This window comes from Euprymna scolopes, chromosome 23, assembly GCF_053919585.1.
Source record: "Euprymna scolopes isolate OS-2025 chromosome 23, ASM5391958v1, whole genome shotgun sequence".
NCBI classification, from domain to species: Eukaryota; Metazoa; Mollusca; class Cephalopoda; order Sepiida; family Sepiolidae; genus Euprymna; species Euprymna scolopes.
Window position 1 is genome coordinate 102781840 of NC_136504.1, and position 20091 is coordinate 102801930.

General features: G+C 34.0%; 1 protein-coding gene across 1 annotated transcript; it reads right to left on the reverse strand.

Moving 5' to 3' along the window:
* Window positions 1–262: 262 nt before the first annotated feature.
* LOC145246079 (uncharacterized) lies at window positions 263–16685 on the reverse strand. Its single transcript, XM_080107933.1, has 2 exons — window positions 16321–16685; window positions 263–2319 (listed from the first exon to the last, which is right to left on the reverse strand). Exon 2 carries the CDS (start codon window positions 2309–2311, stop codon window positions 344–346), a length of 1968 nt encoding a protein of 655 aa, XP_079964059.1. The 5' UTR covers window positions 2312–2319; window positions 16321–16685; the 3' UTR covers window positions 263–343.
* Window positions 16686–20091: the final 3406 nt, after the last annotated feature.

The following is a 20091-nucleotide window of genomic DNA, read 5'->3' on the forward strand; positions in this document are numbered from 1 at the left end:
TTCTTTTTTCATTTTAATATACTTTCATAGAAATGTTTCTGTTATGTCAAAAAAAACAAACTATTTTCTTTACATTACAAGTGTCATGCTCATACATTAATTCCATAGCTAATATAACATACTGACCCAACGGGTCACGGGTAGTCTAGTTAAAAATAAATGTTAGATGTGCTTCTTTTAACCATTGATGGTCAGAGAAAGAACTTTACATTTTTTGCACTTAGTTATATTACAAAGGAAATCATTGCAAATATTGCGGGGGGGGGGGGGGAGAGAAAACATTTTATTTCAAAAATTTTTACAAAAAAAAAAAAGAAAAAAAAAGTTTTTGACAATTTCACTTCTACAGTGTTTCACAGTCCTTGTAAAGAATTTCAAAAATTTCCAGGGAAGTCATTTGATAACGATAAACAGGAACAAATACTTTATTTTCAAAAACGAAAAATTTGTATGGTTTATTGGAGTTTTCGGTCAAAAAATCTATTTCGGGTGAAAGAGAATGAATTCCAGTGTCATTTAAATATAAAATATGTCCATATTTATTCAAATAAAAGTCATATAAATTCTTTTTTTCTTTTATAAAAGAATTTTTTTCTCCCTCAGAATTAAAACAAACAATTCCATAATCATTATGTCCTTCACTCCATTTATCACTTTTTACTACGCGAACACATTTTGACACCCAAAAGTTCCCACTCATGGGATCAATACGCATCATTGAATCACATGAATAACTCCACATTGTCTGAAGTTTTATTGTTTTTATTTCTTCACCATTTTTGTTGAAACACGAAATTGTCAAATCTGGATGCAAAACAAAAACAGAATCATTGTTGGAACACAAAGACTGAAAAATTTTTCCTTTCATTTTGATGATTTTTTTTGTTTTTAAAAATGGACGCACTTTTATTCTTTCAGAAAAATAAATTTCCTCCTTTTCCCCACAAACAACTAAAATGTTGGGTGAAATTGAACACACATAGAAGGGGTTCAAGAACTGGGGATTTTCATCATTTTCATTCTTCAAATGAAATTCATGCAAAAATTCTCCATTTCCACTCAACTCAATCAATCTATTTCCTGAACTACAAAGAAAAATGTGGCCATCTTCAGTAACGTGAATTGATTGAATCCGCAGTCCATTTTCAAGATCATATGTTTCAAGTTGTTTCAATCCCATTAATATAGGAATTTCTTCTTGATCCAGAGAACGTGAAAATTCCTCTTGATCCAGTGAAGATGAAGATTCTTTTTGATCCAGAGAAGGCGAAGACGAAGACAAATTGACATTTTGGTTGAGTAATGAAGAAGAATCCGTTAGCTTTATCTCGTCTGATCGATTCCATTTCTCTTGCCAGGATTGAACTCTCTGCTTTAATGTACGCAAACCACACAAAATGTCCACATTTCTTTCCGCTTCGTGCAACAAATGCTGGCAGCTCAAAAGCCACATCTCAATCTGACTCAAAAGAGACGCATTTCCTGCCAACTGATCACGCAATTGCACCTCTTCATCATTCTTCTCACTTCGCAATTTATTGCACAGCTCATCAGCATCGCGCCGTGCACAATCCACTTTTTCATCATAGTTTTGCCAAATTTCAAGACATTTCTCATCAAATTCCGCGTTTAATTCACCACTCCGTCTCATCAGCTTCTCATTTGACTCCTTAACGACCGTTGCAAACTTTTTCACTTCTTCCTCCAGGATGGGACCTTCTTCAGTTTTTTGCTTCACAACTTCATCTTTCACATTCAACAGACGTGCACTCACACAACCAGAATCACGTGAAGGACACTCTCCTCCCCCATAACACACATCACAGAAACATGTGTTACACTGATCGCAGAAGAAGTCACATTCCTTCCCGTGGTGAAAGCATTTTTCGTCCATCACTTGTTCTATCCACTCCGAGCCGCTCATTCCATCCAAATCTTTACAATTGTGAGATTTTGCCAAATTCATGTGGACTCGGTTGCAACTATTGCAAAATATTTGTTTACATTCTTGGCACCAAAGTTTTCCACGGGACACAGATTTCTCTTCTGAGCAGGAACGACATTCCAGTGGTAAACGTCGCTTTAGTTCAGTTGCCAAAAATGGCAAGAGGTCCGATTCTTCCACGTAGAAAACTTCTCGGCATTTCGGACATTTTCCAATATTTGACTGCGTTTCCACATTTGTTGATATGTTTTCCTCCATGCAAGTGTTGCACACGCTGCAGAGGCAGGCTAGAGTATGAGAGTCCAGGTTCAAGTCCTGCCCACAAGAACAACACTGAAGAAGTCTGTTTGTCATAGATGAAGCCATTGTTGAACCTACAAGCAAATGAAAAATTGTTAACACTAAAAATTGGAAAAAAAATTTTGTTTTTAAAAAACATAAAATACAAATATATACAGTAATGAAATATTTAAATTGTAAGGTTGGTGTTAAAACTTGTGCAAAACAGATAAAAACTACATAGATGTTTGTATTTTTTTTTTATAAAACCAACATATGTAAATAAACACAAAACAAATAAACATTAAATACTTATAATAATGTCCTTCTAAACCTAAACATAGATTCCATGAACAAGTTTCTTTCTAAGAACTGCACACCTGTAGAATTCTCATCCGTTTACCTGCTTTCTAGCTGACTACAATATGGCCATCTTCAAGTCCAATGTAAACAAGTTCTTTATTAGCTGTTCCCCATTATTAATCCAACTTACCAAATTTACACTTCTAACAATTACTATATTGTCCATTCGACCACTGTACACTCTTTAACCCTTATCCTCGAGTGGCCTCTGGATCTTGATAAGTGGTGATTCCTTTGTAAAAAACATGACCTATTCAAGGAGCAACTCTACGGCACATTAGAGAAAGACTTTTTTATGGTAAAATATTGGAGGATTACAACATTTAAGCAAAGGAAGAAATGAAGGATATCCATATGTGCTTTACGACCGGGCTTTGCTGGGTGTTCATGCTAGCTTAGATAAATACTTTTGCAGTTTTAACAAAAAAGCTACAATAATATCAGAGCGTCTCCATTTAAGCTGAACATCTACAGAATGCCAACATCAATGAATCATATGAATGAGTCCCCTGTGGAATTTCCACAGGTCCCGCTAGTTAATTATAATAATATCCTTAAATATGCACCCAAACACTAACGATCCACAGAGTTCTGCTACAGAACAAGAAGAAAAGTGTTAGGGTTAGGGACATACAGAAACAGTATTTAGACATATTAAGTTTTCTTTCGTTGGAGAAAGACTTCTTTTTTTTATAGTAAAGTAATTAAAACAAATTCTAAATATATTTTTTAAACGTTTTAGCAAAGGAACAAAATGAAGAATATCTATATGTTATATATTCACTGTGGCCAGTCGTTCAACATGTGCTTTAAAGCATATATAATTGTTGAATCTACTTTTGTCACTGATCTACGATATATACACACTGACAGCGAGTAAAACACAGCACAGCTGATCTATAAAATAATCTTTTGTTTTTATTTCACACCAACAAACAGTTTGCGATTTTAAAGTTATGACTGGTGTTTGACATCAGTGAAGGCACATGGTGTTGGTGTGGATGTTGGCAGTGAAAAATTGTCAGCTTGTTCTCTCTCTGACTGACTTCCCTGCTTTCTGCTTGTGACAATTTTATATAAACATTCTTTTCCACTGGAATGTTTAATATTTCCCATTATCTATTGTCTCGAATCCTTTGACTGATATCCTCTCACATATTTCTGGATCAAATTATGCATTCCAATAGACAATGGTAGGAAGTCCCGCATTCAACGCATGGAATCCATTTACATGTGTGCAAGCCACTGAATTCTCCTTTTTCCAGGGTCACCTGCCAATCCAACATATATATATATAGACATTCATTGGAATTGATTAAAATGGTGGTGCACCCAGTATCGAAAAGTGCAAAGCAATCATTGTAGCATTAATCACAACTACTATTATTGGTATTGTAGTGCGCTTTCATTCTGTTGCCAGGGTAGCACCAGAATTTGGAGACAATACTTTGCAATGTGCTCAAATTTTCCTTAATTGTAGCACACTACTTGAGGTAGCACAATTTAAAATCTTGAACTGCTATCAACGACATTTAAAGCACTGATTGCTTGATGATTCCTTTTGGACGTTATTTTTCAGTGTATTGATTTGTGTACGCACTGCCACGGTCTCAGTCTCTCGAATTTGTTTGCTGACTAAAAGCCGTGCAGTTGGTATCAGTTTGTTGACGTCCATTCTTTTTATGTGGGGTAACTGTTGTAGTGTCACAGATATATTTTCGGGGAATCCTGTAATGAAAGCAAGTTTGGCTGTATGATCTTTAGTGCAGCTAATCTTTTGATTTTATTGGCATAAACATCAACATATTCTCTTGTCTACTTGAATAGTGTTAGCTTTTCATAGGCTTCCAAAAGTCGTTCCGTGAATGCCGTCGTTAGTCTCATTTCCATTTGCTCGACATCTAATTAATCTTCATGATGCATCTCAAGGTAAACAGCAAGTGCATCTTCATGCAAGTGGAATGAAACTACCAAGGTTTGCACTTTTTGTAGTTTAGCCACCAATTTCATCTGCTTGATCCATCTGACTACATCACCTCCTCCACTAAAACGTGTTATCACATCTTTGTCCAATTTCAATATTCCCGACTCCATTACCTCCTTTTCTTGCTGGAATAGCTTGTATACAAAAAACACAATTTGTATCACGTAAACTTAAACCATAATTCACAACAAAATCTCTTTCTCCAGTCTATTCTCATACAGAAGGGAAATCGCTACCTTAGAAAAGATGACATGATTCCATTTCTGTTTGATGAAAACCGGTTTTCTTTTTTATTGCAGCCATCTACTAGTTGGCCAGTTGTGTACAAATCCCAAGAACGATAGGAGTCTTCTATCATGTCTTAAAGTGACACAATGTTCAACGAACGAGATTAGAGATTCACTACTGTACAACTCATGTTCTCTACCCATCCAAGTTATGACAACCGAACCATTGTCATCACCCTAGGGGAAATATCAGATATTTTGTAATTCATATGCAAAACTAGGAAAACAAATGACTATGATTGAAACATTAGTAAAGGTGCAGTATCTTTAAACCCTTAAAAAAATCCTTTAAAATTACCACTATTATGGGTTTTCAAAGGTGCTGAAAACAAAAATAATGTTTAAAATTCCAGGAAACGAGTAATTTCCAAGATATGAAGAAATTATTGTTCTAAAAGGTAGGAGATCAATTTTCTATATTAATTTAATGTAAAATGAACATCAACTTGAAACCTACCTATTTTGGGAGGAGGGAGGGTGGCATCTTATTTTTTTGTAGAGTCGTGTTTATTTGGTAATTGTGGCCTATTAGATCAACACAAAACCTAAGGTCTTTTTCTTTTTTAAGGTAGGTTTTGTGTGGATTTACCAGGCCACAAAAAAAAAATAATAAGACTACCTAAAAGAACAATGGCCATAAAGTGGGTGCTCTTTTTATGCTGTTAATATAGAAAAGTGATCCACTCACTTTTTGATCCATTTAATGTGTGATGTTAAGGATAAATGTCACATAGCCCACTATACACAATTCAGGTCATTACCTTTCCAACAAGCCTTTATTTGTTAAATTCTGATCAGTAGTCACAGACATTTAAAACTTATAAAATTGACAAAAATGTGGTATATCAATATATGGAAATAGCTTTAGCCGTAGCCGAATTGAATATTGAAATGCTTATATCTTTGGTTCTACATGAAAATTTGCAAGCTTTTTGAAGATTATAATATTATTCTATGGTTAAAATTTTGTGACAATTGGTAAAAATGAACCCATATTTTAAAACCAATAAAATACAGTCCTGCTCAAAATCATAAGACCACTTAAGAAAGTAAGTGTTTACGCATATTATCAAATTTTTAATCAAACAAATGGTTGAAACCATTGCCAAAAGGAGAAAATATGATGGAAAAAAAATTAAATCTGCTTCATTTGAAACCTTAACCCTGATCTAATAATTATTTTTTAAAAAACAAACATTTTCACCTGGTCAAAATGATAAGACCACTTTAATAAAATCGGCTAGTTTTGAAAAAATGAATACGAAACGCTTTCTATATTACTAAAAGCAACTTGTTAGTGGATAAAAAACATCTTACTAAATTATAAATGGCAAAAGGGAAACCATTATTAGAGTTTGAGAGAGGAAGGATCTTTGAGCTTGATAGGGGGTGAACTCTCCCATAGATCCATTAAAAACGAAGTGAATCGTAGCAAAACGGTCATCACAAATTTTTTAAGAAATCCAGATCAATATGGGCACAAAAAGAGTCCAGGTCAACCAAAAAAATAATCCCATCACTGAATCACCGTATCAGAAGAAGTTTAAAAAAAACTCCAGTATGAGCTCAAATCGATTGAAAAGCCAAACAGCAGCAGAATGTAGTCCTAAAACCATCAGAAGGCATCTGAAAATGAAAGCTTTTAATCATTTAAAGTGACTGCAGAAACCACATCATCTTGAATAGCACAAAACTAACCGACTTAAATATGCCGCCAAATACCAGACTTGGGATGAAGAGAAGTGGGAAAATGTAATTTTCTCCAATGAGAAAAAGTTTAATCTAGATGGTTCAGATGGATTTCAACACTATTGGAATGATAAAAATTTGTCCAAAGAGACTTTTTCAACTCGGCATAGTAGAGGAGGGTCTTTAATGATCTGGGGTGCTTTCTCGTCAGCTGGGACCCTAAAGTTGCAAGTAGTGAAACGCCGGCAAACATCATTGAAGTACATTTCAATGCTTGAAAATGCTTCTATCAGGACTGAAGGTCCACGTCTGTGTGGAAGAAATTGGATTTTCTAGCAAGACAACGCTGTGATACACACTTCTCAACAAGCACGAGAATACTTTTCTTCAAATAATATAGAATTGTTAGATCATCCAGCATGTTCTCTGGACCTCAATCCCATTGAAAATCTTTTGGGATGGATGGCAAAAGAAGTGTTCAAGGATGGAACCCAGTATGATTCGATAAAGGAACTTTCTGATTCAGTTTTCAGTACATGGGATAAAATTCCTTCGCAACTGATAAAAAACTTAGTCGCAAGCATGCCGAAGAGCATTTTTGAAGTAATTCGTAATAATGGAGGCAATACTAAATACTGAGACCCCTTTTAGTAATTTATAATTGCCTTTTGTTAGATAAATTATCAGTGGTCTTATCACTTTGACCAGGTGAAAATGAATTTTTTTTTAAATAATTATTAGATCAGGGTTAAGGTTTTGAATGAAGCAGATTTCATTTTTTTCCATCATATTTTCCCTTTTGGCAATGTTAATTAACGTTTTGTTTAATTAAAAATTCGATAATATGCGTAAACGCTTACTTTCTTAAGTGGTCTTATGATTTTCACCAGGACTGTATACTCAAATTTGCCTACATTTGTATATATAGTGTCCTGGCAGGCAGCTTCATTTTGCTGCTTCGGTTGTCTCCCCTGTAGCCTTGCCACATCACTAATATATATATATATATATATATATATATATATATATACAGAGAGAGAGAGAGAGAGAGAGAGAGAGAGAGAGCTAGCAGGCTGCCCGGCATTGTCCAGTCCTCAAATACGCTCAAATATGATATTTTAATACATGTAGATTTTGCATTTATTATTATAGTGGCATTTTCCAAATTGATTATTATATTGTACCCAATATATAGTAACGATTTCAAATTTTTTTTTTAATATGATTTGGGTGGCATCAGCTACAATCGAAACCAAAACATTTAGTGATTCAATCTTATTACCGTTCGATCTATTGTGAAATGGATAAGGAAGGTTGAAAATTAAGCAAATTCAAGTTATGAATGTATTTTTGTGCATGTGAAAAGTACAAGTTTAGTCGACTTATTCTTGCCAAGGTCAACTGCTTTTTGCTTTTTTTTTTTTTAAATTTTGATCCCAAAGTAGTTATTTTTACCGGCTAAAAATCAAATCGAACTTGTTTCACACACACACACACACACACACACACACACACACTGACACACACACACACACACACTCAGACAAGGTTATATGTGCATGTGTTAGAATTTTTTAATCCTAAATGCTAGTCATCAATACACAATACAGAAAACAGATACACACACACACACACACTCAGACACACACACACACACACACAGATTTTAAATCTGAGTTTTGATGGGATCTTTCAAAATTAATTACAGCTATTTCCTATATAATAGCATTTTCTGTTTTAATAAATAAAAAAAAGTGTTTACGTAAGAAAATTAAAAAGCAGTGACCGTCAGCGATTAAAACATTCGATTAATTTTCAATTTTCAAGACTTTAAAAGTAAATTAACTTTATTTTTTTTATTTTAACACAAGAAATTTAATTTAAGACCAACAATCGGTTTCGTTTTTTTATTTAATTAGAACAAATTAATTGGTAATATCAATTTTAATCATTTTCCACTTTCTTATTTCGGAGTCAAATAGTGACTTTTACAAAGTTTTCAACTAAAAGCAATTTGATATTTCTGCACATGCTGACCCAGATTTCCGTGACGTTGGCTCGGGCTCAACCGGCAACTGACGTAAGCCGCAGGAATATTTCGGAAGATGAGCAAAGTAAAAGATGCCAGGAAAAAAATAAAATTTTTCGCATGCTAAATAGGATAGAAAAAAAAAAAAATACAAATCTAATTTTTAACAGCTACATGTCGGCCTGTCTGTCAGTCTGTCTCCATATTTTCAAACTATCTCCACCGAAACTATAAGTCGCAGAGCGGAGCCCGGAGTGGCGCTTGTTGGGCCCTAGCGCCGCTAGGTGCCTCAAATAATGGGACTTGGGTTTGTATTACTGTACACATAGATTCGAAAAAGTTGTCAAAAAACAAATATAGAACAAATAAATGTTATCAAAGGCAAGTTAAGTTACTTTTCTACCTAACTGGATATAGTTTTTGTGTTTTTATTCAATGTAACATGTTTATTCAGCTCGAAAAATATGCAGTGTTTACCGATGTATTGGAAAATTCAAAATGGCAGCCGACTCTCTCTCTCGGAGAGGGTACGTTTGGGAAAAGGTATTATAAATAATAAACTAGACAAAATACTGTTAGAAATTCGCTCAATATATGTTACCGTGACATAAGTTGACATGTATACGGTTGTTTTCTAACAGTATTTTGTCTAGTTTATTATTTATAATACCTTTTCCCAAACGTACCCTCTCCGAGAGAGAGTCGGCTGCCATTTTGAATTGTCCAATACATCGGTAAACACTGCATGTTTTTCGAGCTGAATAAACATGTTACACTGAATAAAAACAAAAAATATATCCAGTTAGGTAGAAAAGTAACTGATCTTGCGTTTGATAACATTTATTTGTTATATATTTGCTTTTTGACAACTTTTTCGAATCTATGTGTACAGTAATACAAACCCCGTTACCAATTTTGAAACGAAATTAAAAAAAAAAAAGTAATAAACAATTTTTTTCCGAACACAAAATATGGTGTACTAGTCCAGATATAAGAGACTTCAGACCCCCCCCCACCCACCGCGGCGCAGAACAAATACTACACTTTGATCTTGATATCCGTGTTAGTTACACAGTACATTAATTAATTTGGAACCAAAGAAAATCTCTCTTATATCCATTTTCTTATATTCGGTTCTCTTATATACGGCTTACACTGTATTTGAAAACCGAAACATGTATTATATCAAAATGTATCAATATATAATTGTAAAAACATTTATTTATTTATTAAGTCTGCGTAAGAAAATATAATTTTAATAAAACATTTTTCTAATGAAAGCAACATTGGATTTTTTATAAAGTAAATTAAAAGAATTAACAATTTTACTGAAAAAGATAACGAAATATTTATTCGTTTTTACTAAAATAATAACAGGGGAAATACGTCTTTTCTGGTTATAATAAAAGTAAAGTTCGTTTCATCTTGTTTTCGAGTTTCCACGATGTTTTAGCTTGATCTGCGCCGACGATTTTTTAACGGTGTTTTGGCCAGGATATTCCGACATCAATATGGGCACAAAGAGTCCAGGTCAACCAAAAAAATAATCCCATCACTGAATCGCCGTATCAGAAGAAGTTTAAAAAAAACTCCAGTATGAGTTCAAATCGATTGAAAAGCCAAACAGCAGCAGAATGTAGTCCTAAAACCATCAGAAGGCATCTGAAAATGAAAGCTTTTAATCATTTAAAGCGACTGCAGAAACCACATCTTGAACAGCACAAAACTAACCGACTTAAATATGCCGCCAAATACCAGACTTGGGATGAAGAGAAGTGGGAAAATGTAATTTTCTCCAATGAGAAAAAGTTTAATCTAGATGGTCCAGATGGATTTCAACACTATTGGAATGATAAAAATTTGTCCAAAGAGACTTTTTCAACTCGGCATAGTAGAGGAGGGTCTTTAATGATCTGGGGTGCTTTCTCGTCAGCTGGGACCCTAAAGTTGCAAGTAGTGAAACGCCGGCAAACATCATTGAAGTACATTTCAATGCTTGAAAATGCTTCTATCAGGACTGAAGGTCCACGTCTGTGTGGAAGAAATTGGATTTTCTAGCAAGACAACGCTGCGATACACACTTCTCAACAAGCACGAGAATACTTTTCTTCAAATAATATAGAATTGTTAGATCATCCAGCATGTTCTCTGGACCTCAATCCCATTGAAAATCTTTTGGGATGGATGGCAAAAGAAGTGTTCAAGGATGGAACCCAGTATGATTCGATAAAGGAACTTTCTGATTCAGTTTTCAGTACATGGGATAAAATTCCTTCGCAACTGATAAAAAACTTAGTCGCAAGCATGCCGAAGAGCATTTTTGAAGTAATTCGTAATAATGGAGGCAATACTAAATACTGAGACCCCTTTTAGTAATTTATAATTGCCTTTTGTTAGATAAATTATCAGTGGTCTTATCACTTTGACCAGGTGAAAATGAATTTTTTTTTAAATAATTATTAGATCAGGGTTAAGGTTTTGAATGAAGCAGATTTCATTTTTTTCCATCATATTTTCCCTTTTGGCAATGTTAATTAACGTTTTGTTTAATTAAAAATTCGATAATATGCGTAAACGCTTACTTTCTTAAGTGGTCTTATGATTTTCACCAGGACTGTATACTCAAATTTGCCTACATTTGTATATATAGTGTCCTGGCAGGCAGCTTCATTTTGCTGCTTCGGTTGTCTCCCCTGTAGCCTTGCCACATCACTAATATATATATATATATATATACACAGAGAGAGAGAGAGAGAGAGAGAGCTAGCAGGCTGCCCGGCATTGTCCAGTCCTCAAATACGCTCAAATATGATATTTTAATACATGTAGATTTTGCATTTATTATTATAGTGGCATTTTCCAAATTGATTATTATATTGTACCCAATATATAGTAACGATTTCAAATTTTTTTTTTAATATGATTTGGGTGGCATCAGCTACAATCGAAACCAAAACATTTAGTGATTCAATCTTATTACCGTTCGATCTATTGTGAAATGGATAAGGAAGGTTGAAAATTAAGCAAATTCAAGTTATGAATGTATTTTTGTGCATGTGAAAAGTACAAGTTTAGTCGACTTATTCTTGCCAAGGTCAACTGCTTTTTGCTTTTTTTTTTTTTTAAATTTTGATCCCAAAGTAGTTATTTTTACCGGCTAAAAATCAAATCGAACTTGTTTCACACACACACACACACACACACACACACACTGACACACACACACACACACACTCAGACAAGGTTATATGTGCATGTGTTAGAATTTTTTAATCCTAAATGCTAGTCATCAATACACAATACAGAAAACAGATACACACACACACACACACTCAGACACACACACACACACACACAGATTTTAAATCTGAGTTTTGATGGGATCTTTCAAAATTAATTACAGCTATTTCCTATATAATAGCATTTTCTGTTTTAATAAATAAAAAAAAGTGTTTACGTAAGAAAATTAAAAAGCAGTGACCGTCAGCGATTAAAACATTCGATTAATTTTCAATTTTCAAGACTTTAAAAGTAAATTAACTTTATTTTTTTTATTTTAACACAAGAAATTTAATTTAAGACCAACAATCGGTTTCGTTTTTTTATTTAATTAGAACAAATTAATTGGTAATATCAATTTTAATCATTTTCCACTTTCTTATTTCGGAGTCAAATAGTGACTTTTACAAAGTTTTCAACTAAAAGCAATTTGATATTTCTGCACATGCTGACCCAGATTTCCGTGACGTTGGCTCGGGCTCAACCGGCAACTGACGTAAGCCGCAGGAATATTTCGGAAGATGAGCAAAGTAAAAGATGCCAGGAAAAAAATAAAATTTTTCGCATGCTAAATAGGATAGAAAAAAAAAAAAATACAAATCTAATTTTTAACAGCTACATGTCGGCCTGTCTGTCAGTCTGTCTCCATATTTTCAAACTATCTCCACCGAAACTATAAGTCGCAGAGCGGAGCCCGGAGTGGCGCTTGTTGGGCCCTAGCGCCGCTAGGTGCCTCAAATAATGGGACTTGGGTTTGTATTACTGTACACATAGATTCGAAAAAGTTGTCAAAAAACAAATATAGAACAAATAAATGTTATCAAAGGCAAGTTAAGTTACTTTTCTACCTAACTGGATATAGTTTTTGTGTTTTTATTCAATGTAACATGTTTATTCAGCTCGAAAAATATGCAGTGTTTACCGATGTATTGGAAAATTCAAAATGGCAGCCGACTCTCTCTCTCGGAGAGGGTACGTTTGGGAAAAGGTATTATAAATAATAAACTAGACAAAATACTGTTAGAAATTCGCTCAATATATGTTACCGTGACATAAGTTGACATGTATACGGTTGTTTTCTAACAGTATTTTGTCTAGTTTATTATTTATAATACCTTTTCCCAAACGTACCCTCTCCGAGAGAGAGTCGGCTGCCATTTTGAATTGTCCAATACATCGGTAAACACTGCATGTTTTTCGAGCTGAATAAACATGTTACACTGAATAAAAACAAAAAATATATCCAGTTAGGTAGAAAAGTAACTGATCTTGCGTTTGATAACATTTATTTGTTATATATTTGCTTTTTGACAACTTTTTCGAATCTATGTGTACAGTAATACAAACCCCGTTACCAATTTTGAAACGAAATTAAAAAAAAAAAAGTAATAAACAATTTTTTTCCGAACACAAAATATGGTGTACTAGTCCAGATATAAGAGACTTCAGACCCCCCCCCACCCACCGCGGCGCAGAACAAATACTACACTTTGATCTTGATATCCGTGTTAGTTACACAGTACATTAATTAATTTGGAACCAAAGAAAATCTCTCTTATATCCATTTTCTTATATTCGGTTCTCTTATATACGGCTTACACTGTATTTGAAAACCGAAACATGTATTATATCAAAATGTATCAATATATAATTGTAAAAACATTTATTTATTTATTAAGTCTGCGTAAGAAAATATAATTTTAATAAAACATTTTTCTAATGAAAGCAACATTGGATTTTTTATAAAGTAAATTAAAAGAATTAACAATTTTACTGAAAAAGATAACGAAATATTTATTCGTTTTTACTAAAATAATAACAGGGGAAATACGTCTTTTCTGGTTATAATAAAAGTAAAGTTCGTTTCATCTTGTTTTCGAGTTTCCACGATGTTTTAGCTTGATCTGCGCCGACGATTTTTTAACGGTGTTTTGGCCAGGATATTCCGACATCAATATGGGCACAAAGAGTCCAGGTCAACCAAAAAAATAATCCCATCACTGAATCGCCGTATCAGAAGAAGTTTAAAAAAAACTCCAGTATGAGTTCAAATCGATTGAAAAGCCAAACAGCAGCAGAATGTAGTCCTAAAACCATCAGAAGGCATCTGAAAATGAAAGCTTTTAATCATTTAAAGCGACTGCAGAAACCACATCTTGAACAGCACAAAACTAACCGACTTAAATATGCCGCCAAATACCAGACTTGGGATGAAGAGAAGTGGGAAAATGTAATTTTCTCCAATGAGAAAAAGTTTAATCTAGATGGTCCAGATGGATTTCAACACTATTGGAATGATAAAAATTTGTCCAAAGAGACTTTTTCAACTCGGCATAGTAGAGGAGGGTCTTTAATGATCTGGGGTGCTTTCTCGTCAGCTGGGACCCTAAAGTTGCAAGTAGTGAAACGCCGGCAAACATCATTGAAGTACATTTCAATGCTTGAAAATGCTTCTATCAGGACTGAAGGTCCACGTCTGTGTGGAAGAAATTGGATTTTCTAGCAAGACAACGCTGCGATACACACTTCTCAACAAGCACGAGAATACTTTTCTTCAAATAATATCGAATTGTTAGATCATCCAGCATGTTCTCTGGACCTCAATCCCATTGAAAATCTTTTGGGATGGATGGCAAAAGAAGTGTTCAAGGATGAAACCCAGTATGATTCGATAAAGGAACTTTCTGATTCAGTAAATTTGCGATGTGTTTGATTATCAAATTGGCGCTTGTACAGTTTAATCAAGACATTAAAAAATGAAAATATCGATAAAAGGGTGGTTATCCTGACGCTCCGCACTTCTTTATTTACATTGGAAGTGACATCACACAAATCTTATAATACGGATGATGGCTACATTTGTAAAAATAATTTGTTTTATTTTTCTTTCATTTTGAGCTCCTTTTTTCTCCCGTTTTTGTTTTCTACAATTAATAAACCAGTTTACAAGTAAAAAATAATTTGTTTTACTTGTATAGTTTTTTAACAGGTGCTTATGCAGTTTAATTAACCGTTTTAACATAAGTAACGTGCCGACATTAACCAAGCAGAAGAACTGTTTATTATTTTACACCGCTTCTCACCAAATTTAAACAGGTAATTTTAAAGAATTTTCCGATGGTAGAAAGGCCCCCCCCCAAAAAAAAATCCGTGTCCACAAAGTGGGTGATCACTTTACGTTAAATTATTATAGAAAAGTGATCCCCCACTTTTTAAAACTAACATTTCTTCATATCTTGGAAACTACTCGTTTGCCGTAATTTTAAACGTTATCTTCGTTTTTAGCGACCTCGAAAACCTTTAAGAGTGGTAATTTTAAAGGAATTTTCGAGGGTGGAGTAATTCTTCATATTTACCTTTTTTTTTTAAATTGAATTGTTAGGTGAAAGTACAGAATAGTTACAATACACCCTCCCTTCCCCATGTTAAATAATAGGTTTCTAAATAATAGCGTTAAAAAAATATCTCGGGTCGTAAAGTGCAGGACTGCAGGAGTGCAGTGCTAGCAGTGTCAGAAATTTCGTGAAAATAGCGAATAATTCCACCCCATCTTTCCAAGCTTATAACTCCTCGAAAAATGCAATTCAAGTGCAGTGCAGGTGCAGGAGTGCAGGACTCAGGAGTACCTATAAAAGGTAACGCCGGATCAGAAAAAGAGCTCAAAATGAAAATAAAATAAATTTTCCGCTCAAAATAAGAAATGGGAGAAAAAAAAAAAGTTAAACTGGAGAAAAAAGGAGCTCAAAATGAAAGAAAAATAAAACAAATTATTTTTACAATTGTAGCCATCCCGTATTATAAGATTTGTGTGACGTCACTTCCAAGGTAAATAAAGAAGTGCGGAGCGTCAGGATAACGAATTTTCTTCTTAAAAATCAAACCTTTTTGCTCGGTATCATAACAAATTGTTTTTTCGCTGTAAAAAAAAAAAAAAAAAAATACTTGATGAAATTAAGTGATTTTTTTTTTTCGGAGAACTTCATTCCACGTATAATTTAAACTTTTTTTTCGATATTTACATTTTTAATGTCTTGATTAAACCATCAAATTCGTTGTCAGCAACCTCTATTACCTTAATAAAAAAACAAATTAGAGCGGTTGGTGTTCTGTTGTAGCGTAAGGTGCCAAATCGTCATTTTAAAAGTGGATTGAAAGAAAGTAAAAAATTACCAAATTTTCGCTCAATTTTTACGACGTGCCCCAGCGTATTATAAGCACCCCAACTTAAGAACGGCTTTCGGAATGAACACCACCAAACCTCGAAAGCCGTTATTAACATGAGGAAGTTGGGGGTGGTTATATTTATTATTTTGGGGCAGGTCGTAAAAATTACCAAATTTTCTAAAGTTTCGTAAGTTATTGTTGCATAAATTTGTTTTCTCTTTCATTTTTATTCGTTGTTAACAATACCACAATTTTGCTAAACTTGATTCGTTTCTTAATGAATAATAAAATGTTTACAAACCTTTTTGGTGTTCGTTAAAAAAAACAACAACAAAAGAAACTCGTATTTTCGTGATGAAACTATTTGTTCAAACGATTTTTTTTTTCTGAACTGTTCAAATAAAATTTCTTTCGTTGCTTTGCTTTGCTTCGCCACACCCAAGAAAAACGATTTTTTAAATATTTACAATTATTTATAACTTCGCAAAGTGATGTCAACTAAAATTATCAAACTCCAAAGGGTCGAAGGGAAATCTTTAGAAAGAAAGATTTTTTTACTTTTCGACAATTAATATTAACAATTGAAATTATCCTAACTCAGTGACGGTAAATATTTTCGGAGAAAAACAAAGTGAAAGTGTTTAAAATCGTTTCTAGGAAAACTACGAACAGGAGCCAGACTATAATGTTTGGAGCCAAATTTTTCAGGAAAAAAAAAGGCCAGAAAAAGCCAAATTCAAAAGCGAAGCCACATTTTTTTTTGTTTTTTTTTGGTAAAAAGGCCAAAAAGGACCAAATTGAAAATTAAAGAAAAAAAAATGACTATATTGAAGTTTTTAATAGTTTTTTTTGTATTTGTTTTGTCGTGTTTTCTTGGCAAAAACATTACCTATGAAATTGAAATTGAAAACTATGCTTTGCCCCACCCCCTTCAAGCATATTTTTCCTTTTTTAATTTAATAGGGTACGGTTTTATTTTTAATATTTAGGTAAATAATTTCATTACAAATATATTTTACAGTTTAGATATTTTTAACATTATACAAGAAAACGTTAAAGAATATTTTGTACTATTTTAATATTAAATAAATGAAGGAAAAGTTGGTAAATTTCTAGATGAGAACTCCAAGGTGCTCCTGCCCCCCCCCCAAAAAAAAACAACAGATAGATCTACTTTTTTTTAGGCAATTACGTTTGAATATCTCGAAAAACTTGGGTAAAACAATTATTTTAGAATTTAGAGTGAGAGATCAGTCTCACATATAAATTTAACATACGCTGATCAACCATTTCTAACAGGATAGCATTATTAGAGCATATAACCAGAATTTATTCTGCGAAAGAAGATAAATTGTTTTTTACAATATTATTAACTTAAATTATTTAAATACTAACATGACCCGTTAACTGGTGTTGCCCCGTGGAAGCACACCCTCCCCCCTATAAATAATTAAAGTATGGTTGTTGTTGTTGCCCAACCTCCAACCTCCTCATGTTAAGAACGGCTTTCAGATTAGAAACGTAACCTCTGTATGCTAAGAACCGGTTTCAGAATTGACCCCCCCAACCTCCCCATGTTAAGAACAGCTTTTAGAATAGACACACCAATCTTTCCATGTTAAGAATGGCTATCAGAATAGACACCCCATTTTGTGAGGGGTGTGTGTGAAAATATTTGTCCCAAATTTAACCTTGATAATCGTTGTCAGGATACCCACCCACAAATACTAGAAACAAACAAAAAATTGGGGGATGGCACTTTTGATCAGATAGAATTAGATTTGTTCCTCGTGTATGCGTACAAATCTGGCGGCCACTGATTTTAAGTGCATAATACAGGTTTTTATATCTCGAAAACTACTTGTATCTGCCAAATATAAATGAGATTTTCTTAATCAGCATAGTTGAAAACCTATAAACAAAGGTAATATATGTGAAGTGTCGATAAAGAGTCAGGAAAAGAGAAGTAAACAAAATACTCCACAGGAAGTATAATTTGTCTAAAATCAAACATAACGGCTAACGGACTTTTTTTTTGGGGGAGGGCAAAATATTTGCCCCAAATGTAACCTTGATAATCGTTGTTAGGATACCCACCTGCAAATAGGATAAACCAACAAAAAAATTGGGGGGGGGGGCAGTGTAAAAGAAAACAAAAAATAGCATCAAGTAAGGTTCGCTAAACTGCTCCGAAGTCGAAAAATAAAAAATGATACCCGTACATATTTTTTTTATTATTTATTATTTTTTTTTTCAGGGTTTGTTTTTGTTTGGGGGAGGGGGATAGTGGCGTGTTATTAATGTGTGCATAAGTAAGTGTAAGGTTATTAGTATTTAATTTTCTGTTTATGAGCATTTATTATGTTTGAATTTAAAAAAATTTTTTTAAATGGGGAGATAAGATTTTTGGTGTATGTACCTATTTGTGCCTAATACGTATTTATATTATATTTTTTGTACGCACAAGTGCATGCAGATTCTAGATGCATGCACATCAAAAATATGTGTGCACTTGCGCGAACAGAAATGGCCACCCATGATAACATATAGAATTACATGGCTTAATATTTCGAAAACTACTTGCTTTTCGTCTAATTTAAAATTTTTGTCAATACTACACTGTGACAAGGCAGTTTGGTATGCGAGTGCACATTTAACAGCCTTCGTTTATGCTCACGCGTAGCGTAAACAAAGACTAGGCTGTGAAATGAAAAATAGTCCAAGAGTTCAGGAATTAATACCATGTAAACGGTAAATTTGTGACAGAAAGGTTATCATTTTCTTTTAAAGCACACTGAAATCTACAAAAAGTATTTTGTGCTATACGAACGTGAGACGGGCCTTAAAGTAAAATAATAACGATTTTTCTTTATTTTTTAATTTCCTCGTGTCCTTATTGAAAGATGAAAACAGAAAAAGAAATCGAACAGAAACGCTTTTAGCCAATAAACAAAAAAAAAAAAAAATGCCCCCTCTCCCAGGTGGCAAAAAATGTGGGTACTCATTTTAAGCTAAAGTTACATAGAAAAGTGATCACCCACTTTTGGAAAAAGTTCTAGAAGTGTAAGCCATGTTTAGTTTCAGAACAGTTTCCGATGGTTCGTTGATCTACACAGGTCCTGAGTGGTGACTGGTTTGCAGTAGATAGTTTCACAGAGCAAAAGATTCTTACCGTGTCGAGACGGAAAAAACATGTGAAATTGCTACGGAAAAGGTTTAATATTTATGGAGCAATTCTGATTTCTGATTGGTTGGTAGCAGAACGTGAATTAATTTGATTTGTCAGTTCCTAGCAGCATCGTTTATAAATAGAATCGCCCGACTGTCTGGGATCATACCCCATTATAATTCCTTTATGATGGGATGTGTCTCCTAGCAGCTTCGGCTGCAGGGAGACAGGGTAGTACCAGTCAAGGATTCGTCACTTGACACTCAGCCCAACAGGTGAGGGGCCGGGAACCGGCCCAGCACCTGTTAGACTGATGTACACCACCTGGGTAATACCTAGGAGGTCCACCCTCCCAGGCCTTGCCACCGGGCTTTCCGTTGGGGCAAGTTTATTACTTGCTGCCTGAGGCGCCCCGACCGGGGAATGCCGACGGGGTTGATCAGGCAATTTTTAGGGGAGCCTGCAGGGTTCCCACTTTCCGGCCTTGTGCCACATAATGCTGATGTGGGCAGCATTTAAATAACTACCCCATTATGAATCAAACATATTGCAACAAAAGTAATTTCTTCATATCATGAAAACTATTTTTTTGCGGCGGAAACAATTTGCAGATTCGTTTTTAGCACACCGAAAAATACAAAAAAAAAAATTTTGTTCTATACGAATGTGAGACGGGCCTTAAAGTAAAAGTTTACTAAAAACATTAATTTTTGCAGGAACATTATGAAAAAAGCCCCTAAGTCCGTATTAATAAATTCGATATAACTCGAAGAAAAATTAATTTCTCAAACTACCGATGTTATCATTGAATTAAGCATTGTTTATTTAATATTTTCACACAAAAAATTTATAATTTCAAAAATATTCCTGCACATTTTTTTAATTACAGATTTTGCATAATTT

Bases quoted from the DNA above. Each gene is read 5' to 3' on its own strand.
- LOC145246079 (XM_080107933.1), bottom strand. From the start codon at position 2,311: ATGGCTTCATCTATGACAAACAGACTTCTTCAGTGTTGTTCTTGTGGG.